This window comes from Solea solea, chromosome 8, assembly GCF_958295425.1.
Source record: "Solea solea chromosome 8, fSolSol10.1, whole genome shotgun sequence".
NCBI classification, from domain to species: Eukaryota; Metazoa; Chordata; class Actinopteri; order Pleuronectiformes; family Soleidae; genus Solea; species Solea solea.
Genome location: NC_081141.1, coordinates 10892955 through 10918790, shown reverse-complemented (window position 1 = coordinate 10918790; position 25836 = coordinate 10892955). Strand labels below are relative to the sequence as shown.

Genomic DNA, 25836 nt, shown 5'->3' with positions numbered 1-25836 from the left:
AAGTGTTTCCTTTTTTAAGACAATATCACTAACTAACTACAACAATGACAGACAGTACAAAAAAGAGGCAGCAATAATTAAGCATTTATTAGGTGAGCCTTTTGTTAAGTTGCTAAAATCAGTTTTCTGTTTCCAGGCGTCTGTGGTTCAAGTGGGTTATAGGCGCATGAGACAAACAAGGCATGTGACACACACTCAAACCTAAAACACATTTTGTCTGATAGCACAGACTGAATTTCTATTCACATGTATTAGTATCTATATTGTGTGTACATGTTTGTCTATCACTGAATAAAAAGCATATGTGTCACTTAAGTTGTACTTTGTGTTTGCAGTAAAAGTAAAACTTTATTTAAAACAAACAACGTTATATAACTTGTGTATAACACTGATGCAGAGGACTGACCTGGTAGCCGCATGAGAACATAAAACTCAACAATGGCTAACAAAATGGATGATAAGCAGCAACGACGGGCACAAACATGGACTGCATGCTTCCTTCTCACTGGTTGACAGAATCACCTACTGTGCTGTTTTTGCAGGCAGCACGTACGCAGTTCCGAGGAAGTAAATGTTTTCTTTTCTGCAATTAAGCTCTGCAGCATCGTGTTTTTAAACGGGCTCTCTGCTCCAGGTCTGAAGTTTACATCTGAGTTTTCTTCAGAATTCCACTTTCTCCTCCACAAAATCTAGAGGAATTTAGATGGATTTTTAGACATGCTTATGTTCTTAATCCTGCTCTCAAAAGACAAACAGCTATTTGCGACTCCAGGTACAGTGTAGTTCACAGGGTACTTGAATATCCCAGAGACAAATCCAGTAGGCTGCACATGTAGACCTGTCTGTCCCTGACTGGCTCTCATGACCAGACAATCTGACAATGGTGGGAAATGTATTTTTCTACTTGAGCTTCATAAATGAGTGGCATTAATCCCTGTAAACAGTGGCTGTGAGAAAGTTCTGGAGAAAAGGTGTTTAACACTCTTTTTTTGCAGCTGTCAATTGAGGTAGCCTTTCACTTTCAGACAAAAAGGAACAACTGAAAAAAAAGAACAATGAACCACTGAAAAGAAATGAGTATTTTCACCCAAGACCTATTTAGAGATACTGACAGGTGTTCAGATTTAACAGTGATTTTAGCATTAAGCCACTATTATTGTTTATGTAATTATTACATGAAGTTGAGTCGGCTCTGGGACTGATAATGATTTAGATAAGTGGTGCTCAAACTTGTGCCACCTGAGAAAATATTGACCCCTGAAGTAACAACGTTATCGCCAACGTTTAAAATACAGTGGTGTAAATCAGTGGTCCCCAACCACCGGGCCGCGGACCGGTACCGGTCCGTGGATCAATTGGTACCGGGCCGCACAAGAAATAATTATTAATTTCCGTTTTATTTATTATCCAAGTATGAACAATCTTTTATTTTGAAAAACCTTTTATTTTGAAAAATGACCGGATTCTCTCGGTTACATCTGTGCGCCAAAATTTAACCCACAAGCTAGCAAAATGAGTAAGAAACAGACGTCTTTGGAAAGTTTATTTGCGAAGGGGAAAAGGCCCAGTGAAGAGACAGAAGAAGAGCCTACGACTTCCAAGAAAAATAAAGCTTTTAAAATTTAACAGACAATACCAGGAGAGCTACTTGAAATAAGGATTTATTGCGGTAGGTGACTCCCACATACCAAGCCCGCTCTGCATAATATGCGGCGACCGGCTTGGACATAAGCAACACACTTCAGGTGTCATTGTCTACCATCACTCCCAGATGGGACCGTCTCATTACAGAGAAACAAGCTCAGGGCTCCCGTTGATTTGGCATTATGGGGACCACTGGTGTAAATAGACCGAGCAAAGTCGGCTACGGACTTTACACAGGAGGCAGATTTATCTCCAGTAAGATAATTTGCTCTCTCATCCTCCTCATCTTCCTCACATATATTTCAGACACTGGTATTATTAGATTAAGATGACATTAGATTAAGATGAAGTGAGAGATAAGGTGACACACACAATCCGGTCAAAATTCCATAGCTCGACCCAGATCACATACCCTGGTATATGCAGTATTTCTGATTTTCCTCCAGAGGAATCTTGGGTACCACTGGTAGTACTCATACCACAGTTTGAGAACCATGGATTTAGACAGTATATGATGACAAAAAGAAAAATATATTTTCCTGTCTCTAACCAGGTGCGTTTTATTTTATAACCAAATGGTCATCACCCTCATTTCATCATTTCTACAAAAATCACAACAAGCGGTTAAGACATTATCACGGTGATCTACTGTACATGAGTGGTTTGCAGCATAATCCTGGAGATTGGATGGAAAACCCTAAATTTCAAGGCAAATTAAAGTGAAAGAGACGTACATCCTGTGTTCTTAGGAATCTTCCAGGAAGCTCATCAATCTTTGAATAGACCCGAAAATAACAATTACTCAACTTAACGTTAATGCAGCGTCATTGTTCCTGCCATTTTCCCCACGATTCTCCTTAAGAAAATCACATAAGCTCAAGAAAATTACAGTCTTTGGCATGGTGATGCGACAATACATTTAAAATGATCCAGCGGGAGTCTGTTGTCTTATCCTATTTAACTGGAAAAACCCTCCGGGGAGTTGAAAAAAATATTTTTCATTTCAAAATAAGAGCAAACCCAATTCACCACTAAAGGAAAATATGATCTTTATAAGAAAATATTGACCATTTATATTTTCGAATCACTGGAAAACAGAAAGTTACCCTCATATTGTGGTATTTAACATCCATTGATTGTGTCATAGGAGCACACAGTTGCCAATGTGCAGATCCAAGTGCCTGAGAGAGACTGAAATGTAGTGAAATTTAAAAAGGACCAGCTTGGGCTGAGAGGCACATTATTGTCAAAACATATTGCCCAAGAGAAGTTGGTGAGTTTTCCTCTGTTTTTCCACTGCGGCCTAGAATTACAGTGACCTTTACACTCATGGGACCAAAAAAAATGAAGCTTTGACTAAAATAACTTAGATATATGTCATGGTTTGCTACTGAGGATTCTATAAACAAGTCAAACAATCAATCATTCAAATGGCCACTGTCAACTCTGGCTCTATTACAGCATAACACACTTGCTGCTCTCCATTAAGTGACTCTAATTATAGCGGCACACAGAAAGTCGGATCGCCTCACGTCCCTGGTTCAGCTCACATCGCTGGCCAACATCTGCAGGAGGCTGCTTGTGGAAATCATATGTCTGCAGTCAAGCTGCAACGACAGGAAACGGCCGGTTATTCCCAGCATGATACAGAGGCGGAAAGAGAGAGATCAGCTTTGGAGATTTTGTCCAAAATTAGACATTATTTTAAAGCTCACAAGCTTGAAATGACCTTCGTTTCAACAATATACTGTATGTCTGATGAAAAATACAATTTAAGAAATCTTAATGGTGGGTAGGCAACATTTAATTTTTTTTGCCGCAGTTGATCGATAATTCCATGAAAACCTTTCAGCCTGATGTAACTCCAGTGATCTGAGAACTAAACTTCCACTACAGATCTGGCCCATGACAGGAGAGACTGAACAATCACAATTAAAGCAGTTCTCAGTGAGAGAGGGTGCCTCCCTTTGGCTGCTCTTCAAAGCAGCTGTGCATACATGTTCCTTTGGGGGGAAAATTACTATCTCTATATTGGCAACAACTGCCTATAAACAGCCTAAAATTGAGAAAAAAGTCACACAATACATGCAGTAAAACACATATGAGGCATGTGAATCATTTGGTGGGAGGGGCCCATGCAGGAATGAGAGCCTTGATACCAAACTGTTAGTGTTAAATGTTTAAATGGACACTTTCCTGCCTTCTGCAGTGTTCATTTTAAATACAAATGCTCAATCCCATCCCCAAATCCCCAACACTTGTTGAGGTAGAGATAGGGTGAAGTGTAAGAGCTAAGCCCTGAAAACAGAGACTTTACAGGGGCATATTTCTCAGATTAAGTGAATCAAATTATGTTGAAACTAACATTGTTTCGCAAGTTGTGTTGTGACGCTAAAGACAACAAAACCTGTTTGCCGTCTCTCTGTACATATAAACTTTGTCCACTAATATTCCCAGGCATTGAAGACGTTTTCTGACACGTCTGAAGCAGAGAGTAATTTCCATATTCCATGGAAGCAATAGCAGTATGACAATAGCTGACAGTGGCTTTTTGTTTAATGTCGGCATGTTGAATCTCTGTTCCATTTCATAGGGGTTGATTTTAACCACCCACCCGTGTAACTCAGTTCAAAGGCATTGGGCTTTTTTTTATTTGTGGCTAATTATTAGATTTGTTTCAGGGTATTGATGGGTGTGAGACTCGCACCTACGGCAGCCTCACAATCTCTTAATCAGACTTTCCCACACATGAAGCTCCCTCTCTGTTTGTGAATGTTTTGTAAATGCTGACACTGCAGGATTCTTTGTTTGTTTGCGTAATAATCCGTTAGTCTCTGCTGCCATCTCGTATCTGTGACGCTATCACACTCACAGTTTGTTCATCTGACACCTGTCATCCTTCTTCATCTCAGGCAATGGTTTGTTCTCCTCTCCATTCCCGCAACACAAAGGAAAAGGCCTCAAGGTTAGAGCTTTTGTTTACCAACTGCAATTATTGGTGAGATTTTCTTTTTCTTTTTTTTTTTTTTTTTTGGAGGCAGACACTGATTTCCTTCAGAGCCTGGGAAAAACTTCTTAGAAAGGACTTATTATTGATGTTTGTGTTCAAACAGTGGTTTCCCTCCTACCTGAGAATGTTCTGTTGTCTGCAAAAAAAAAAAAAATTGCATAGGGTATGTTTATATTATGCATGGGAGTGGTTCACTACTGTTTGCATTTGCCGATGTGAGGAAGAAATAAGAAACGGTTCACAGTCTCACTATTCTGCTGGTATCATTTTGCATAAACATGTTTATCCTGCTAACAGAGCTTTCACGGAGAGATATTTGCATAACAGAATTTCATCTGTTTAACTCACACAAGCACAAGCCTCAGTTGCACTACTTATCAGATTTAGAGTCAGCGAGCCATGTAACTGCAGGGGGGAAAAATCATAAACAAATATGGCGACTTTTACACAATGAGCCCAACGCTGACTGTCCCTGCAGCGGGAGTCAGAATGGGTCCATTCAGGGTCACTGAGCTGCAGCTGGATTGTATAAATGGTACAGTTTGTCTGTGCAGTAATGCACAGTTCAGCATATACAGTACATGCACATGACTGTGCTGTGCTCTTTTCTCGAACCTGGCAGGTTTGCTCTCAGTGAATACGTGACACCAAAAAATGAAAAACAAATAACAATAAGGCCATCCAAAAATAATAAAAAGTAGAAGTCAGGATGAGACTTCCATAAATAGATCCTGCTTAAAACTGCATTACCTCACAATGATGAAATTAATGAAATGATTAAAGGTGTGTTTTTCTTCATGTCCTGATGAAGAGTTCATAGGAGCTCTCTGAGGAGCTCTCTGTGTTGAGTTTGCACGTGAGTGGGCGTGGGTTTCCTCTGGGTTCTCCATCGTCCGGAAACATGCAGAGGTTAACTGGACATTCTAAATTGTAGCAGTGAATGTGACAGTGACTGGTTGTTCGTCTCTGCATGTTTAACCCTGCAAGAGACTGGTGACCTGTCTTGTCTTTCGCCATATGTCAGCTGAGATTGGTTCCAGCGGCCCCGTGGCCTTCAGAAGTCGTCACCATTGAATGAATATATTCTTTCCCAGTGTTTCATTGTACTGTACAGGTCAAACTCTGCTTGCTGCTCACATCTATGACCTCCGGTTCCCAGGATCAAACACAAGCCTGATTAACTGTGCTGGACACGCCTCCTCTTGGCCTGAGTGCATTGGTCATCGCCTCACTCTATTTGGTTTCCTCCAGGAACAAAGGCTCTCACTGTGTGCAGATGGACAGTGTTGAGTACAACGAGGCGTCTGGCTTGGACACAGTCAAGCCGATGGCGACGTGGGCCACACAGGCTCTCGTCCTTTCATTGCAATTATATTTGATTGTTCTAATTGAGTGAGGCAAGGAGAGGCTGGAGGTTTGGACTGAGGGCTTTATTGAGCAAAGGATGGAGAGAGGAAAAGGGGAATGAAGCAGGGTCAGGGAGATGGTCGCTCATTAGAGATTGAAGAACTGCCAATCTCCCAGCTGCCTCTGCTCCACACAGGGATTACTGAGGACGCAGGAACAGAGAATGTGCATCACTGTGGTTCTGTCTCTCCACCAGTTTAATCCCGTTAAGCACTTAAATAAATAATCTTACAAAATACTTTATCTAATTAATGTTCTGTCTTTAGAATTGTCCAGTCTTATTTGTTTCCCCTCAATCAGTTCACATTTGGCCAAAGAGCAGGAGAGAACACTGGACACTGATATTAGCAGGAGGCCCATCTGCTGCATCATGCCAATTAAATATGTTGTATCTCTAAAAGGCATTCAGTCAATTTTCCTTCTCCCAGTGGTCGCCTGGGCAGCATTTGAAATGTGCATGGAGAGTACCAGATTTTTAACATTTCAATTCCTGACAAATTAAAGGTTGTTGTGAGTTGATAAACCCACAAATCCCCCAGAGGACTTTAAGAACAAAGAGAAATGGGGCTTTAAAAGAGGTTTGGAGTCCTTTGGCTGCTGTCAAAACAACACAGACATTCCCGTGTACGTATACTACCAATATGGAAGCTTATTGCTTGTTTTATTTCGGGTTTAAAGTACCTGGGTTTTAATGTTGTCAAAGTTATACAAAGTACATACATGCCAGTGAGTGTATGCTTATTGTTGCTGGACCAGTTCCTGAATGAGGACATTGTTCCTGCCTTGATAAGATGTAATTCCAGATTTATTGTGTAAATTCTAGCTTGTCTTAAAGTGCTGGTCTCCCTGCAGAGTTGGGACCTGCCAGAGTCATTTTCAATCCTGTCTATCTTCCCATTTCTAATCTTTCCGTGTAGATAAGAACACAGGCTGTAGCCAATACTACATGCATCCAGTGAAAGGTGCTGCTAGAGCTCACACAGCGATCAACCACTCCTGATCTCAAGAGGTCTGGGCCCACCTCTTTCAAGTGGACCAGAGTTTGGTTCTTTGGTTGGCATCAGAGCTCTCTGACTGCGTCCACAATGACCTAAACAAATCACATCAGGGGCATAAATTATTATTATAAAGTATCTAAAAAAAAAGAAATGTAATGCTCCAGGGTTTGATTTAACTGGATTAAACAAGGTTGGTGTGAATGCACCCTTAAAGAGGTTCCAAAATTGGACCAAAAGGTACTCAGTTCTATTTTCTCTCATATATTTGGTGCATTTGAAAGAAGACTAGATAGATGGATGGATGGGTGGATGAATGGATGAATGGATGGATGGTCATTATCCACCCAGCAATAAGGTTGCGAGCACAGCCTTCTGGAAAACAACTTAGGAGTAAAGGACACCTGTTTGGACCTGATACTCCTCATGACTCCTCATGCCCATGCATCTATGCTAATGTACCATGGTTTAACAAACAATAACTGAAGTCGGCTCAAATGTGTCAGATCTGTCATTAAGGCTAATACTTGGCTTAAAAGCTCTTTTAACACATCATCTGTCTGTCCCAGGCTGAACGCCATGAACGGCTGTCTCACTCCACAGACATAAAAAGAACCGTAAGCCACAAGTCAGCCTGACAGACACTCACTCGTCGTCTGCTGCCTTTTTTTTTTGACTTTAGATGAGTCAAAAAATATCTCATGACTCTGTTTTGAGGCATTGGTTTGGCTGAAACATACATAAAAAAAAACTTGAATATGAAACTAAATGTCAAGTCTTGACAGAAGTGTTTTTAAAAATGGGTCAGCTACTTTATTGCTCCCCAAACCGGTCAGGCATCTTTTAAAAATTATGAAGACTATTAAAATGTGAAATGTAAAGAAATTTAAGTGATGGGATGTGGAATAAACAAGTTAACGGTTGACATTTAGTTTAAAAATAAAATATGAAAGAAGAAGATACAAACAGCTATACAAGGAAAATGTATTAGAGTAAAACACTAAATATAAGATTTAAGTATAGAAATGTAAGTACTTACACCACAGCTGTGCAGGAAACGAGGTATAAAATATTAGAATGCAAGTGAATAAACCAATCAACATTTATGTTTTTTTAAGAAATGAAAGTTTTTAGTTTTTTTTACCAGATCAGTTGACATGAGTCAATATTTATAGATTAAAAAACGATCGCTTACTTAAATTATATAAAGTGAAATTGTCTCATGGTGTAAATTGTAGGAAAAAACAAAGCAAACAAACAACAAAGAAAATACAGCTTTACTTGAAATTTATTTGGCAAGAAACAATACATGAGATTGTTCAGTGTTGACTGACTGTGACAAATCACAGTGTGGCACGTTAGACACGGGTTGTTTATTCACTCAAGTGTAACACAGGCATGCTTAGTGAAACCTTAGAGGAGACAAGTACGTGTCCTCTGTTTGATGTTAATTTGTTGTGCGTTCAAGAAGAAACATGATACAATTATGAAATATCCACTGACACCTTAGTGTTGACCATAACGCATTCACATGCATCAAGAAATACTTCAGGAAAACCAAACAATGGCAGGACGAGATGACACACTATAGGAAGAAGAAACTACAAAGTAAAACAGGAAATCAACAAGACACAGAGTAAATAAACAACATAAAAAAAAACAGAATCAAAGTTTATAGCAAATGAAACCATGAAAACATAACACAAAGTCCAATCAATGAAAAGTAGAAACTGAATGAGTCTCCATGAATCTCCAGTCACAGTTGTAGTTCAGTACTTCCTGCATGACCAGAGCGCAGGTAGCCTGCTATCGCTAATGGAGAAGCAACAAAACAAAACCCCAGTACAGCCGAGCTGAGCTGAGCCGAGCCGAGCTGAGTCCTGCTAATACTGTATAGTGGAGAAGCTCTATGAATTGGTCTTAAGACAAATGCTTTCCAAAGAAAGAACTACGAAGGTGTTTTTTGTGTTCATAGCATGTCCATCATCAAAAGAGCTAAAGATAGCATGTTAGCATTGTGGTCACGTATGCTAGCATTAGCGTTCAGCGCAGACTCTAATCTACAACAGTATTTAATCAAAACTAAGATTAGAAAAATGTATTTTGTACCAAGAATGCAATAAAACTGTAGAATACAGGAGTAAAGCCAGAATATATCTGACAGAATTGCATTAAAAATTGACCTTTTCGCCTTGTTTTTGTAAACTAACTGAAATATATGAGATTTGATCAACTAGCATTTTATTTGTTTCCCTTGCAGTTCCAGTCAAAGAGAATTAAATTAAATTAAATTAAATTAAATTAAATTAAATTAAATTAAATTAAATTAAATTAAATTAAATTAAATTAAATTAATAAATAACTAATTCCCAAGATAAAAGTTAAAAGATAATCTGATCATGTAAATCTGGACACATTACGTTCAGTAATATTTTCAGCTCAGATGTTGTGAAGCGTGGAACGTGTGCTGCTGTATTCATGTTGACACGGTCTAAAGAATGGCAGCAGTTATAGCAGCAAAGTATGAGAAAAGTATGAGTTTTAGGAACAGCTGGTTGCTGTGTTATGGCCACTGGCTGGAAATTGTACATGCTTTTCGACAGCTGCTGCACATACATGTGCACACACACATTCATACACATAGCATGCCATTGTTAACAGCTGGCAGGGGTTTAAAAGCTGTATTTCTAAAGACACGCAGGGGGGAGATTATGTGGCATCGTAACCCGAACTGTCACAACTAGGAAGTAAATGCAACAATTCATAATAAATTGTGTTTGAAGTCATTTAAGCTTGTAAATGAGAGTTCATGTCCATCTTTGGACAAGTGCAGACATGACACAGTGCAGACACCCAAAGTGAAGCATTGCATCCCAAAACGGGGTGATTTTTTGGGGTGTAACTGAACAACTGTATTAAAATGCTGCTCCACAGTTTCAACATTTGTTGAATAAAGTTACACTTTTATATTTCTGGGTGTCGGGAAGATACAAAGAACTGGCAAAGAGCTGTCACATTAGCCACTTCAACAAATGTCTTTAAAAATGCAAGAATGAATGGGATTAAAAGTAAAACAAATCTGAGGAATGATCAGCTAAAAAGTCTAAAAGATGAAGAAAAGTAAAAAAAAAAAAAAAAAAATACATGACACATTTATTCACATGTGCCGGTTTTTCCCTGTGTATCTTTTGGGGTTCAATAAATAATGTATTAATCAAATCCATCCAAACTAACAGAACAGTTTTTTCACTCTCGAGGGAAAAAAAGACTATAAATTCCTCATGATTCATTGTATGAGAGTAGCAACCTTGAAATAAAGCTGCATGTATCAGTTTTTTTTCACATTCAAATGATTTCAGACCGCAGGTCTCAGGCCGGTCACAGCATGGGGGCAGGGGGCTGGTTGGAGATGAGCGACATTCCCATGCCCTGCAGGCCCCTGGGGAGTAGTGGTAACAGATGTGACGTCTGGAGCCCTCCCCCTCTCTTCCTCCCTCCCTTCCATTTTTCCTTCATCCCTACTTTCCTTCCTCCCTGGTCTGGTCCGGTGGACGTCCTCCCCTTCAGAGTCCTAGTTTGTCTGGTTTGTTTGGAAGAGGATAGATTCAGTTTATCACAAACACAACAGAGCCAACACTATTCTTAGTCAGCTCGGAATAAAAAGTGTTGTCCAGTCGGAGGAGATTTTGTCTCCTCCTCTTTTAGAATATGAATCATTGTAAAGGTCCTAGAAGAATATTCAAACTAATTTGTCTTTTACTGATTGCAAAATAAGGTATTTTAAAGGTTTCAGAACATTTTCATTATAGATAGATAGATAAACTATAATAAAAAACACTGGAATGAAGGTCCAGTGTGTGAGAATTAAGAGGGTTTATTTACATAAATTGACCATACCTCCCGTGAGTACATTTGTGTACAATGACTCAAATAAAAAATGTTTGGTTTCATTACTCCAGAATAGCTGCCCACATGGACAAACCAGCTACAACATGTATTTCATGTCTTCTGAAGTGGACATTCGCCATCCTTGGTACAGTTTGCAGTTATGCCATTAGATTTAGTACCTGTAAGTACTAAGAACTCACACTGAAAAGATGGTCTCAAACATATAACATGCACCAATAGAAGTTACTGAACATGGATGATTAATGAAAAGAAAACTATTTCATTCTATTAAATTATGGTCAGATGTTTGACAGTTTTAACTGTACAACACAATTTACGTTATTCTTGTTTCATAGCAAATGTGTCTGAGAAAATGTCCTGAAAAAGATCTTATCAAAAACAATGATAACAGGGATTTGCGGGTGAAAACAAGGCCAAGCTCAAGGGTTTGTAAGGAAGTGTGAGGCTGCAAAGACAGAAACCTGTGGAAAAGATAGAGCAGCAGAGAAGGAAAGGATCCTCCCAGATCCACCCAGAGCCAGTTTTTCCAAGAGTCTGTCAGTGTTAGACAGCTGTGAGGAGAAGCCTTTATCTCAGTAATGCACAGTATTACAGCAGGCCTCTTGGAAAAAGCCCCGTCTCTGTGCGGCGGGATGAAAAAGATCCGGATTGGATCCCCCTTCCTCTGAACAGATTAGTACTCTGCGAGCAGTCACACATCTACAGTCACCACATTTCTCTTTGAAGCTCTGCAAGTGGCTGTCGACACCCATCAAACATGGCAACGGGAGCGCGGCCTCCGACGCCGCACCAAGGGACCAGATCTTGGGGTTTGAAGACCAGTGGGCAAGCAGCCCCCTTTCAGGCTTCTTCCCCAGCTCCCTGATGATCTGTAAATAAACATGTTTAAAGTCCCTGACTGATAAGTTTCGACTGGGAGCTACAGGAAAAAAGAAGAGGAGGTGATGGAGGCATAACACATTAAAAAGGACTTCCTGGATGGTTGGAAAACAACCGCTGGGCCAGTCAGGATGACAGTAGCAGGAATAACAAACAGGAAATGACCTCAGATCCTCTGTGAAAACGTGCATTTCAGTTGTCTTATTACAATCTCATACACTGCCACTTCAAAAACAGAACTACCTCATACTCACTATTTGCAGTACAACAGAGTTTGAGATGGTTTTCTACCAACAGTCAGTACACTATCGCCGTGTGTTTAACAGTACTCTCCTTCTGCGTATACATGCAGCAGTAATCGGACTATGAATTGCATTATCCAGGTATGTTAGTCAGACTAAGACTTGTTTACATGACATTAAGAAAACTGAATTATTGTCTTAGTCTGATTAAAATCGGACTAACTCTTCTGATATCGGTCCTTGGGGAGGCTTTGTCCCTACAGCACCTGTTTCACATCACCATGAGGATGTTCCCTCAATGACATACCCCCACCCCCCGACCTTCACACAACAATACAGAAAATTCTACACTCCTCTGAAACACAACACAACAGGGCTCTACAGTGTTAAATATAGATCTCTGAACAGTTGTCTCTGTGGAGCACCTATCTGATGCCATTGTCCCAGAGTACACCCACTCTCAAACAACGCTGAAACGTTGAGCTCGGCTTCAGGACTTGTGAAGGGGTGAGACAAAAGGTAAGTTCTGCACCAAAGAGCCTTCCTCTCTCTCCCTCTCACTCTACCTGCCTACAGGGCAGGGCTTCTCTGTCACTGACACTATGATACCAAAGCAAAGAGAAAGATCCCACAGTGTCTCAGATTTGTTGTTGACAAAAGGACAGAGTTTGGCTTCTTTGTCAGGTTTAGTTTCAGATGTTTGGCTCTGTGAAAGGTGTCTGCTGTGAGAGTGTGATTTGTAGATTTGGAGAATCCCATTGTGGATCAACCTGAACTGTGTAGGGGCCAGGAATAGAATGTCTGCCCCCTTCTGGTCATTACTGGCATAATGTTAAAGCAATAACACAATTATGTGAATATACTGTTATAAAATACTGTATGCGAATGCTACTCACAGACTACAATAATAGAACAAAAATAAAATTAATTGAGTTTTTTCAGCAAAATTGTATCTGAAATGTTCTTCATATAAAGAAAAAAAGACTATTACTATATGTCACCATATTAAATTGTTTATACTAATGTAACAACTGTAAGCAGACATTTATAGGTGTAACAAGAGTTCCCTAGACAATATTTTGCCTGTCAAACGTGAGCATTCATGAGATAATTAATGGGAGAGGAAAGATGACAAAAATGGAGTTTAGTAGCACAGATGTATATATATATATATATATATGTTCTGCAGACTTGTTATCTCTGAATCAATAAATCAGACCTTATGACTTTTAACACAAAGTAACTTGTCATACATGTCGAAGTCCTTCACAGAATTAAACTGAGGAAATGGCATCAATGGTAAAATGAAGAAACATTACAGACTAATTAAACTGGTGATTGAATAAAAATCAGGAGGAAAAGGGGGAAAAAAAGAATGTTAGATTAATGAAGCTTTTACGGTGAATATTACAGACATCAGTTAACAGACTGTGACAGAAATAAAAATGAAAATAGTAAATAGATAAAGCTCAGTAGGTAAAAGTCAGGTTTAAGTGGTAGGTCTTAAGTTTGCTTTTAAAAATATTGATATTTTAAGAGCAAGTCAGTGGTTTAATCTCTACCTCATGATTTTTGTGTTAGTCTAGAAAAAACAAAACAAAAAATATGTGTACAAAGTGAGTTACTAAATGAAATATTTCCATTTAAAATATAGTTGAGTCAAATATAGACCACCATGAGTTTTAAAACCACACGTATACTACTTATGATTTTAACACACTATACTTTTATTGAGCTTTCAGGTCAGATAAAGTGAGACGGAACTTTTGCTTGAAACGTTTCCCTCTGCATTTCACACAGTGGGTTTGGAAGAGGCAACCTTTTTCCAGTTTTTGTGTTTCACTGCTGCTGCTGCTGCTGCGTTAGCGAGCAGCGCCACCGTGCATTCTGCACATGTTAGTTTACACCCAGTCTGCAGCTGTGTCAACAACATTGCCCACGCCACAGACTCCGCAGACACTGAAAATCAGTTACTATATAACTGCGGGGCTAAATTTCAAAAGATGTTGTTTTTTTTAACTGCACAAAGAGTTATAGGTTATAAAAATCCTAACATTTGTAGTATTAAAAGCCAGGTTGAACATTCTGCTCTCATAATGACTATGTTTTGACAGTGAATGAAAGAAGTTTTCAAGCTTTAACCTTTAATCTTCAAAGAAAGTAAAGTAGTGATTATGCACAAAGTCTATAAATTACAGGCCAACCTAATAACTCCTTTGATCATCATCATCAACCCTATAAGGTTTGGAATGTTCCACTGATCCAGACATGGGGAGAGTTATACTGTAAGTGGACTCTGCCAGGTTGGACCACAATATGTAGTTGATCTACCTCTAGGTTCTATCAAAAATCCTGGGCTCACGACAGAGTTCAGTGGTCACTCCCTGAGGTTCAAGCAGCTGATACACAAACAAACTTCCTTCAAGTAATAAGTTTCTATGGAAAATAAAGAACATTTCATGTTTCACTTATCTTAAAGCAGAGAGACTTTATCAGTAAGAGAACTCAGCTAATGGTGTTATACATGTTTATTGGTGTTGCTCATTAGTGGCTAATGTGACAAAGGTCAGAGGTTAGTCCAGTGAAACAGGCTCCCAGTTCTTAAAGAGTTCCTTCAGTCGCTCATTTAAAGAAAGCAGCGTAAACACTGAGATCCAGGACAGACAAAAAAATGCTTCTCTATGGATTTAACTTACTTACCCTGCTGTGCTCATTTAAAACTGCTGTATTCAAATCTAGACTCAAAACATATGTATTCAGAATGGCTTTGAATACCCAGTAGTGTGGTGACACTTTTATTCCTTTGTATTTTTAATTCTGTAATTTTATGCTCTGGCCTATGTTTATGAAATCATTTTAATACTGTGTGTCTGTAATGTTGTTATTTAGTAAAGCTCTTTGGTCACTTGTGGGTTGTTGTAAACGGCTAAAGTACCTTACATTTACATTACATTTCTTTCCTAAAAAAAAAAAATAAAAAATGATGATAATATGAGAAGTTGCAGAAAAAAAATCAACAGATTTATGGAGTTTAGATTCTCTCTAAGAAGCATTTTACCATTGTACCATCTTTGTTGCTTTTCAGGTAAATGGTCTGCGTGACCTGCTCAGCACCAAGTTAGTGAAGATTGGCAAAATACTTCATTATAAAATACTTTGGGTGATTATTCTTGTTATTGTTATTATTCTGCCTTTGTGTGGTCTTCATGAATAGAAATTTTGAAAAATTATTTGTGAAAACCGGTTCTGAGTCAAGAAGCATTTATCACATCAAACTCCTGAACAACCGAGTTTCTTTGAGCAGCAGAATTCACACCAGAAACGTTTCGTGGGTGCTTCTTTGTGCTTTCTGTCGAACTCGGACCTGTTTGCAGCTGTCTCGCGTTATTCGTGCAACGTTGCTGTTGCTTTTTTCTGTCTTGACTTCTCTACAGCCTCAAGTTCCCGTTCACAGTAACAAAAGATCCATGGAATGTATATTTTAAAAGTGGACGTTGTCTCTTCATCTGGAAGGTGAAGGTTGTTTGATACAAATTTTATTTTTTTATTTTTTATTATTTAACGCTATACCACTGTGGTCAACTGTCCTCCAAATACCAACCAATTAGAAATGACCCTAACAATAAAATGTTACGATGGATTTTAATTGACTGTTTTCGCAGAAGGATGGTGACACCTTCTTCCACTGAGCTTTGCTGGATCCATCATTTTGAGTGACATGAGCTCAACGCTCTTTGGAAAAGATTTGTTATCAATGTTTTACTCAAACTGCTCATTATAAGGTCAGAGGCCAAAGGTCAATGTATGACTGTTGACTGTGCAGGGTGTGTGTGTGTGTGTCCCATTATAGGGGTTAGATTAAGGTTAATGTTAGGGTTAGGCCAGTAGTAGTTATGGTCAAAGTTATAGTAAGTCAATGCAAGTCAATGTAATGTTCTCTGATGTTATGGAAACCAGACTCTGTGTGTGTTTAGCACACACAATAGGACACAGTGAACTGGACTCTCTCTGGTTACTCACACATCCACTCTTCAGTCATCACTTCCTGGTATCTGGTGGCAGACTGGATTCAACTGCTCATTTCTTTCCCAAAGACCGGCACACACCACCAGGACCAACATTCCTTCTGCTGACCCGAGTTCTTATCTGTGACAGCTGGAAGCAGAGACTAAGGAGTGAGAATGTGTTAAAAAAAAAAAAACATGATGTTAATTTAGCTAAATGTAAGTCTGATGCTTTTCTTTGTCTTGTATGTTGTCATACAGAGATGTATAACCCTAACCCTAACCCTGAGATGTATAAACCAAATAATGAAGTTACTCAACACAATAATACAATAAAAATGTGTCTTAATTGACAGTGTTGCAACAGCTCCTTCACTTGTATCTTTAAAGATTAGGATGTTTTCACACTTGTTATTGTATTTGATGAGGTCACGGTTGACTCCAGTCATTGCCTCAGCCTTGAGCTCCAGTGCCTGAGGTGTGTACCGTGTGCCTGCTGTCTGTTGGCTGCAGATCTTATCGTGTGTGATTAGTGTGCGGCGCATTTGTCGGCACATGCTCTCTTTGTCTGAGAGCAGTTACAGTCGCCACAGCTGCCCCGAGGAGAAAACCCCTGCACCTGCCTCTGTTTCTGCATAATGTCAACACATTTTTTTTTTTTTTATCAACATCTGTGTGCGAGTAAGAGGAATGGAAATTGAGTGATTTGCACACATAAGATCAAGTTATCGAGGCGTGTTGAGGCAACAAATCCCTCAGACAGGTCAAATGATGAGGGACTCAGAGGAACAGTGATGCAAATACGTGTGGAACGAGGAGGGACTCTGGTGTGAAGTGAAGTGTCAGTGATAACACCAACATTCTGATTTTTATCAGGGACTGTGTTACTGTTGTCACTCTTTCCAACACCAACAGAAACAAAAAAACTGTTGGAAATAGAGGTCATAAGGTCACCAGGCCAGAACAAACTATATTTGTGGCATCACTGCACTTACATGTTCACTCATTCAAAAGAAAATATGAATGTACGTGCAAACTTTAACCCATCAAATAGTTTTCCAGTTCTGAACCATGTGATATCACTTCTTCCTTCTGGAAACAAGAATGTCTGTTTGTTTTACAAACAACCCTAACCCAGCATTATTGAGTACTTAAAATCAGAACTACCTATATTTTTAAATGTGGTTTCATTCCAGTCTGTCCATCCAATAATGGGAACACATTATCTGTGCATTGTCTGCCTTTAAAGGGAGCAGAAGGAGCTTGAGCCAATGAAGACAAAGAATCATAATGAGTAGAAATAAAAAATATAACTATGAAATACATGTTAGATTATTACAGTGAGGACCCAAAGCAGAACATGGAGATAAAAAACTAAATGTAATTGTCAAACAAAAAAAGCTAAATTAAAAGGCAGGTGGAGATGACAAGGAGTTGGTTGGAGGTAGAGAAGGAGAAACTAAAGGGTATGAGAGTGATGATTATAAAAAGATATGAAGCAAAAACCCATTAGAGTCATGTAGCACGTCTGGACTTAATGGACAGAAGTGTCTGACAAAGTGGTGAAGAAGTGAACGGCAGGCTTATATAGAGAGGTAGATGAGGAATTGGAAACAGGTGTGTCTTCCACACACACACACACACACACACACACAGGATTTCCAGGATTTGTTTGAGTAAATTACAGTACAGTATTAATGCAGTATTGAGCATTGAAATGTGAGTATTATTGCACCACGTAAGCACATTTACAGTCATAAAAAACACAAGAAATAATAATTGATAGATTTTGTTCTACTTGTGCTGATAAGGTGAAATATAGTATGTCAAGGAAAAGTCTGACAGAATATAATGACCACAGGAAGGAATGAGTCGTCCCTCTGTGAGGAGTCTTGTTTTGGAAAGAGCTATTTAAATTAAGTTATTACTATTACTATTACTATTACTAGAAGAGCGATACTACTGTGTGTTCTAGGAATTGTGGGAAATCCGAGCCTCTGCTTGATCCTCACATTGTTAAGGATTCACTAAACTTTTTGCTTATGCAACTACAAAAGAACCTTTTTTTTTGGTTATTTTACAGCTTCACAAAAATCATTCAAGTCTTCACAAGGAGAAAAACGCCATAGGTGTATTATTAAATAAATCATTTAGTTGTTTTTTTTCCCCCCTAATCTTTACAGTCTTCTAGTGATTTTGTGCGTCTCCACAGGTTGAGCTCAGAAAGGGAGCTCTGATTCTGCGAATGCTGTCTCAGGTTAGAAGACAATGACCTACAGCAGGCTTTGATCTGTGTTCATATCCACGCAGAATAATCATGGCTTCTTTGACCAGAGCTAATGATGTCTGTGCTGTGTACGCATCAGGCTGAGGGGGGATTTGTAGCCACATGGGCAACTTTAATGAGTTTTATTTGTTTTGTTTTATCCCCCTACTCCTCCTACTCACCTCAGTACACAGAGAAATGAAGAAGAGGTGGGGGCATGGTGGTTTAAAAAACAGCCTTCTCTTCACCTACATGGGGCTAATTATCCAAACCCCATGAGGATCCTCTCACAGCTTCACCTGAAGGAAAAAAAAGACTCCTCCACTCTTAAAACATAATTCTATATTAAACTCCTTTGTTAGTATACATGATTTTCACTTGGCATTTTCATCCAGCCTTTTCTGATGGATATGGAGGAGGAGCTTTTGTGAGGATGTTCAATGATTCTGTGGTAGATAGTGCTATCTTCTTTGTTGTTGTGTCCACAAACTAGTCCACAAGTCCAGTAATGTTGTTGGGGATGGAGCTGGTCTTTCTGACAGTAGGATTTGTTTCTCAATCCTGGTCCTGTGGACCCACTGCCCTGCATGTTTAAGATGTTTCCCTGCTCCAGCACACCTGACCCACAGGACCAGGATTGAGAAACACTGGTCTAAACTTCTGGCTCCTTCAAACAATGTAATCTACCATGTTGTTAGAACCACTGTGCAATAATTCCCTATGCAATAATAGAGCTCCACTATGGTCTTGTCTATAAACACTTAGCATTGATTTAAGGTACTTATGTTGTTCACTGAACAGTCTTGTTAAGTGGAAGTAACACTGTTCAACACTTGTATATTATACATATATATACATATATATATATACTGTATATATGTACATATATGTATATATACATATATGTACATATATACACATTGTATATCTTGTATATAAACTAGTTAAATTTTCATTCTCTTATTGTTGTTTTATTACTGTTTATATGATGTATATTTTGTTATTTCTCATTAGTAGTTCATTCTGTGCCTAACAGAGAGTGACACGGATGTAAATATTTTAGTTTTATATTTCTGCAAAGCTCTGTTATTTTCTATTCTATGCAGGAGTAGCTGTAACAAAACCTAATTCCACTCCTGGCGATTCATTATTATCTTATTGTAATTAGGAGATGCGTCCATTTGAGAGGTCGTCCCACCATGATGTGTTCACAGCATCATGAGTGGAACGTTTCTGAAAGCTCCGAGTTGTGATGTGTTGTGGCAGTTAAAGATGGAATATGTAACACTTCTACATTTAAGTATGTACAACTCATGAGACTTATATTTTGTTAAGTAGCGCACCTATGTTAGCCAAACACAAGTCCAGCCCTAAATGGGTAGAAATCCATATTTCTGTTCATGGAGTGTTTCATTTTGGTTGCCCTTTAATGGCGTCATCCACTTTACTGTCCTTTAAGGTAAACGCTCTAGAAAACAGAGTGAGCAAGGAAATATTCTGCTTTATTTTTTTAATTTTATTGTGTGTATTTGTTACTTACTGATTGTCATGTGCTGAATATTCTGCCACTGAAACGCTCCCCACAAGGTGCAAAACCTAATGAGACAACAATTCCCAAGATCCCACGCTGCTGTCATCATCAAACTAACTCTTCTGTTATTGCTGTGGTTAAGAGACCCCTAGTGGCAGAAATTACACACTATGTTTTTATTAGATTAAAAATGTATATTTATTTCCTTATTTTACATTTTTAATATAATTCCGATTGTTGTATTTGTCTTAGGAAAGGTTTTCCAATGGCCATTTTCTCCTTCTCTATTCCGTGAATTACATTATCACTATCATTACATTGCCAGCTGTATTTTCACAACTTTACCATTTGAATGTGAAACCCTGCGCGTCATAAACACAAGAACATATGTCTGCCTTGTGTGACAGAGAACCAGCAGTGCACCCTGAAATTGAGGAAGCTGATAAACAATTAAATACTGAAAAACATCATAAACATGTCACTCGATGTATTATTCATTTGGTAATGATGTACTATTTATGTACCCAAATAATTTGGCCCAACAATGTTTTTTGATTAAAGTATTAAATAAAGTTAAGTCCTTTCTGAGCCTCCCCTCCACTGCTATTTATTTTTTAATTGGATATAGGGACATATCCACTGCAATCAAGAGGATTTTAAATACCATCAGCTCAAGATTATAATTTCCAGATGCAGCTCTGTCTAAAATATTACTACTTTACTAATACTTTTTTAACTTGGGTAAAACTTTTGTGTTAATGCAGAACCAAACACAGTCTCAAAGTCTCCCCTGCACTCAATTAAACTTTAATCCATCTGTTCCACTTCACATTCTTTTTCTCTGACATAATCATAATCGCTGACACAGACGTCGCCTGGAAAGTGTGTCCTTCAGTGGTAAAGGACATTGCAATCAGTCCATCCCCTCCTCATTAAGCATATGTCTCACTTTCCATTTCTGACCACAGATACCCGAGAAGTGCACACAAAAGCACTATTTTCTGCTCATCTCGTCTGAAAGTCTAATAAGAGCAGATCAAATATAACTGACACCGAGGGGAGACAAAGGGAGACGTGGGCCTCGGTTAGAGATGAGGAGAGGCAGAACAATGGGCCCAAATGTGCCGTCACTGCAGCGGTGCGGAGTCAGGACCAATGAGTGGAGATGATTCTGTAATGAGGGATTAAGTGGTGGATTATAGGCCTTTATTAAGATGTTTCTGATCCTCATTAGGCTGAATCTCATATCAGGGCATTGATTATCCTCTCGCTTGCTGGATTGGCTGTTCTCTGGAGGAAGAAAGAAGGAAAGAAGGAAAGAAAGAAAGAAAGAAAGAAAGAAGCATGTGACTTTAATATGATCCTCTGTAACAGCAAAAACTGTATATACAGAATATACATATTTTGTTGGAGCATTAGAGAAAAAATAAACAATGCTGCAGTAAATACTTTGTAACTTTGGAATTTATTTTTCATTTATAATTAGCACCATTCATCCCAAGGATGACATTCATTGTTGTACCAGTTGTTGAGACAGAGTGATGATTTTGGCATTTTATAAAAAGCTGAGAAATCACCAACAAGAACTATTAACACTATTGTTGTTGCAATATTAAAATAAACAATAAGACTGAAGACTCCCACTGCACAGCCAGCAAAAAAGTTTGACACGCAACCAAAACTCAGATCATGCATAAATTGGCATTTATTACTGAAACACTGGTATAACAGCTAATGAATATGGTCTGATCTTACATAACAAAACACAAAACTACAAGTTTTAATAGTGTCCATATAACTCTAAATAAAGTCTTTATTGCTCCTCTGTAGCATGTAGCAAAAACAAAGACTATATACCTTTTAAATTATCCCCTTATCTAACTCTTGTATCTTTTCAACAGAAAAGTATTTAATTATGCCTCTTAAATACGCTTTAATTGCATGGAATATAACTTATCTTGGATCCAGGATCCATGCTGTGTGCTTACCTGCTTGGTTGTTGTGCTCCTAAAGCACTGAGAGAAACACGCTGTCGATACAATCGCTCAATCTCAGCTCTTCAAATATTTATAAGACAGTGTCCGAGTTTACTGTGTGAGGCCGTAGACACAGTGGTTTGAATTCCACTCACATTCAGACTAAACTTCCTCCATGTCAGGGCAAGTGCATGAGTCTTATTTTTTGAAAAAAAGGTTTGTGCAAAAAAACGCACATATTTCACACTTGTTTGTTAGTATTAAATGTTCATTCTTCTTCACAAGGGAGGGCGGTTATATTTTTGTTTATTTATTCTCCCACCTGGCATATTTGAAGACCACAATGTCCAATATTTTGTAAGTTCTCTGTACCTATGGATGAAGCACTGGTGCCTCACAACAAAAAGGTTCTTGGTTCAAATCTTAGTTCAGCTGCAGCCTTTTAGCACGTTCTCCTGTGTGTGAGGGTTTCCTATAGGTTCTCCAGCTTCCAGATTTGCAGTGAGATTAAGTGGAGACTCTAAACTAACCATATGTGTGGTAAGTGTGATCGGCTGTTTGCTCTGCCTCTGACCGAGTGGCAGATGGGATTGGTTCCAGCCCCCCCTGCTGGAGTTAACGCATACGTGTAGTTTTTGTGTTTTTTTTTTTTGCATAAGTGTATTTTTTTATTCTTTTGTTCAGAAGACTTTATTTTATCTTCCGGATTTTACAGCTACTTTTACGGAAACAACAAACACTTTCTTCTTTTTTTTTATCTTAATTATGTCCTAATTTATTGAAGAGGATTAGGATGAATTTATTTAATTTATTTTTGGAAACAACATTTTAGTTAAAAATTAGTTAGAATTCTGAAAAGTCAGAAGTCTTTTTTCCCTCAAAATTCAGACTTTGATTCCAAAAATAAATTCACATTCCCTAATCCTCTTTATCCAGTGTGGACAATTTGGTGACATATAGTGGTGATGATGCACATTGCAACCAACCTGACTCTCCCAATGGATATTGTCACAGACATGATGTGGATGTAAAAGCTAAACGCTGTTGAAAAAGTATTTCTTGTTCTCTGTAGATTCTCTGTACTTCTCTCCTTTTTAAGAAAAATCTAGATACTTTTATTGTCACTGCACACAAGTACAATGACATTTAGTTTGGAGCAAACCGGAGATGCCATATTAAAGATAAAACACTATACACAAATCCTTGAGCTAAACAGAACAAATATAAGGTATAAATAATGAAGTGCCTTAAGATAAATAGCAGTTGTTCACATTATGGATATAACTTATTGCACTTGTCCTCATAAATAAATACACTGTAAAATGGCTAGTGTAATAAATACAACGGATAAATTCATATTTAAAATAAACTTAGATTCAGCCCAACAGCAACTGATAACTGAAAACAATCCTGCACATGCATCAGTCAGGAGACTGGAGAAGCTGATCTGAGAACATGTGGATGGGAAATGAACATTGAAAGAGGATGAAAGACACTGACCATCTCTTAAATGTGAAGGAAAGACCATGAACGCTCAGAATAGGTTACGACAGTTTTATTCAGTGCAAAGAGTCTAATACCAGGACTCGTTGATGCGCCTCATGCTCATGAACCTCGTACCGCTCATGCCGAAGTTGGAGAAGTTCCTGTACTCGCCGGGCCTCATGTACATCATCCTGCCTCTGTAGTGGGGCTGCTCATACATGAGCCAGTGGCCGTCCATCACGTTGCAGGACATGCAGTTGGACATGCGGTAACGATCCATGACACTGTCACAGTCGTCCATCAGCTCATACATCTGGCCGCCATAGTTCTCCCTCTCGTAGATCTTCATCCTGTAGGATCCCCTGTGCTGTGGTGTGCAGGACATGAGAGAGGTTTACACTACAGCTAACCACACATGCCATCTACACCACATCTAGCCAGGTGTGAGGTCTTACCATGGGGATCATGCGGCAGGACTTGATCCAGTCGCTCATGCCCATCATGCTCATGTAGTCGGCGTACTCGCCCCTCTTCATGAAGTACTGGTTGCCCATGTAGTTAGAGCGGTCGTACACCATGAAGCAGCCCCTCTCCACCCTGCAGGAGTGGCACCTGCTCAGGTAGGAGGACATGTCGGGACAGTCACTCATGCACTCATAGGAACGACCCTGGAAGTTCCTGTCCTCGTAGAAGACGATCTGAGGGGACAGAGGGAGAGGCTTCGATTAGAGATATATACAGCATATGTGACACGATGAACTTCAAGTTCAGTTAAGTGTTTTGGGGATGATTTTTTCAAATCCTGGTTAATGGTTGACAAATGTCAAAAAATTAGAATAGAATAGAATAGAATAGAATAGAATAGAATAGAACAATGCAAGGAATTTTGAAGTTCTACTTGTGAAAAATGGAGATCCAAACCAAATAGAGACACATCAATAAATGTGAGACACATAACCCATCAGTCTTCACCCCCATTCATGCAACAAGCCTCTGGCGGCCTCTGTTGGTCATATTGGCAAGTGCAAGTGCAAGTGTGGAAGCACAGTCAAACAAACAGACAGACAGACAGACAGACAGACACAGAGCCACTAAAAAACAGTACTTCACTCCCTTAGCTCAGTGGTAGCTGTCAGTTATTATATGTGTATTTGCGACAAAACAAACAAATAAAAGTTAATCGATGTGCACTGTATCTGTCCAAAGGTAAATAAACCATAAATAAATAACACATAGAAGAACATTTGGATTTTCATCTTACATTTACTTACATACAACATGTGATAAGAATTAAAGAGTTGGCTATTTTCAGGAGCAACAATATCACAAATATGGAGTTGTATGACCAAATGATTCTCTGTAGGTTCATCAGTCTAAGCAACACATGTCAAAATGTTGACCTAAGTGACATTCCTGCTCAACCAGAAATCCCCATTTTTAACTTTTTACGATTTGGTGACAGCAAATACGAAGTAAACTCACCTTGCTCATCATGTTCATTCCACTGGAAGTCATTTTGCTGGACTCTGGGTGCCTGCTGTGGTTGCTCTTGCACAAAACTGTACTCTGCCTGGTTTAACCCTTCTCTTTTATACCTGCCCCACAGCCCGGCCCCATTGTCTAAAACCCCCTGAGCCAGCAACGGTGCCATGGAAATGTGCAGAATATGTACCATTTCTGGTACAGCACGCGGGGGGACACAGAACTTGTGAAATCAGCGGCCGCAACTTGACATTGTTGTTTGACTGTGACATATGCTGTTTTGTCAGCAAAAACATGTTTTCTATTGTTTGATTTTTCATGACATTTAGTCACAGATTTAAGCATGTTGTAATAAAGAGGAAGGTAATAGAATAAAAAAAAAGGTAATAGAGAGGAATGTTGAATTTACTCTAAACATGACAAAAAGAATATTACACAATACAGTATATGACAAATATACATATTTTCTAGAGCCAGTAGAGTCAGTGATTTTATGTTTGATTGCGTTCCATATGAAGAAAACAAAAGTCAGTAAGATGGTGAGTTAAAAACATAAATAATGTTTCAGATAATGCTGCTCATGTGCCTTCATATGAATTATGTCTGTATTCTACTTCTGTCAATACAAATATGAATCCGTTAATCCAAACATCCTCGTTTCAACTCTTCAACTGTAGGTTTTTGGTGTAAAAATGGTGTAAAGATGTTTTCTTTAAGCCCTTCAGTAAATTAAAATTAAAAAAGCACAGATGATATTTTGCGTTCAACATGTGACCTTTCCTAATGGCTATTGTTTTTCAGCATAGATAATAATGAAGATATAGTGCAAAGCAAATGTCAAAATGGTTCATGAAAATGAAAATGAGTCATGCAAGCCTGTTTCCGCCACATGGGAAAAAAAAGAATGCATACTCAAGTCATAATTATGCGATACTAAGTAATTATTATGATAATAGGTCATAATTTTGAGATTATGTTCCATAATTATGAGATACTATACACAGTT

The 25836-nt window shown here is 38.7% G+C and overlaps 1 protein-coding gene across 1 annotated transcript; it reads right to left on the bottom strand.

Moving 5' to 3' along the window:
• Window positions 1–23403: 23403 nt before the first annotated feature.
• Window positions 23404–24979, bottom strand: LOC131464371 (gamma-crystallin M2-like). The gene is made up of 3 exons (XM_058636815.1): window positions 24831–24979; window positions 23804–24046; window positions 23404–23715 (listed from the first exon to the last, which is right to left on the bottom strand). Exons 1-3 carry the CDS (start codon window positions 24861–24863, stop codon window positions 23437–23439), a joined length of 555 nt encoding a protein of 184 aa, XP_058492798.1. The 5' UTR covers window positions 24864–24979; the 3' UTR covers window positions 23404–23436.
• Between the last annotated feature and the right edge of the window lie 857 nt (window positions 24980–25836).

What these genes read in the sequence shown, in the direction of transcription:
- LOC131464371 (XM_058636815.1), bottom strand. Translation starts at nt 24,863, where the DNA reads ATGACTTCCAGTGGAATGAACATGATGAGCAAG. An exon ending in GAATGAACATGATGAGCAAG is followed by an intron (nt 24,047 to 24,830) that starts GTGAGTTTACTT and finishes CTGTCCCCTCAG; the next exon opens with ATCGTCTTCTACGAGGACAG. An exon ending in CCTGCCGCATGATCCCCATG is followed by an intron (nt 23,716 to 23,803) that starts GTAAGACCTCAC and finishes TGCACACCACAG; the next exon opens with CACAGGGGATCCTACAGGAT.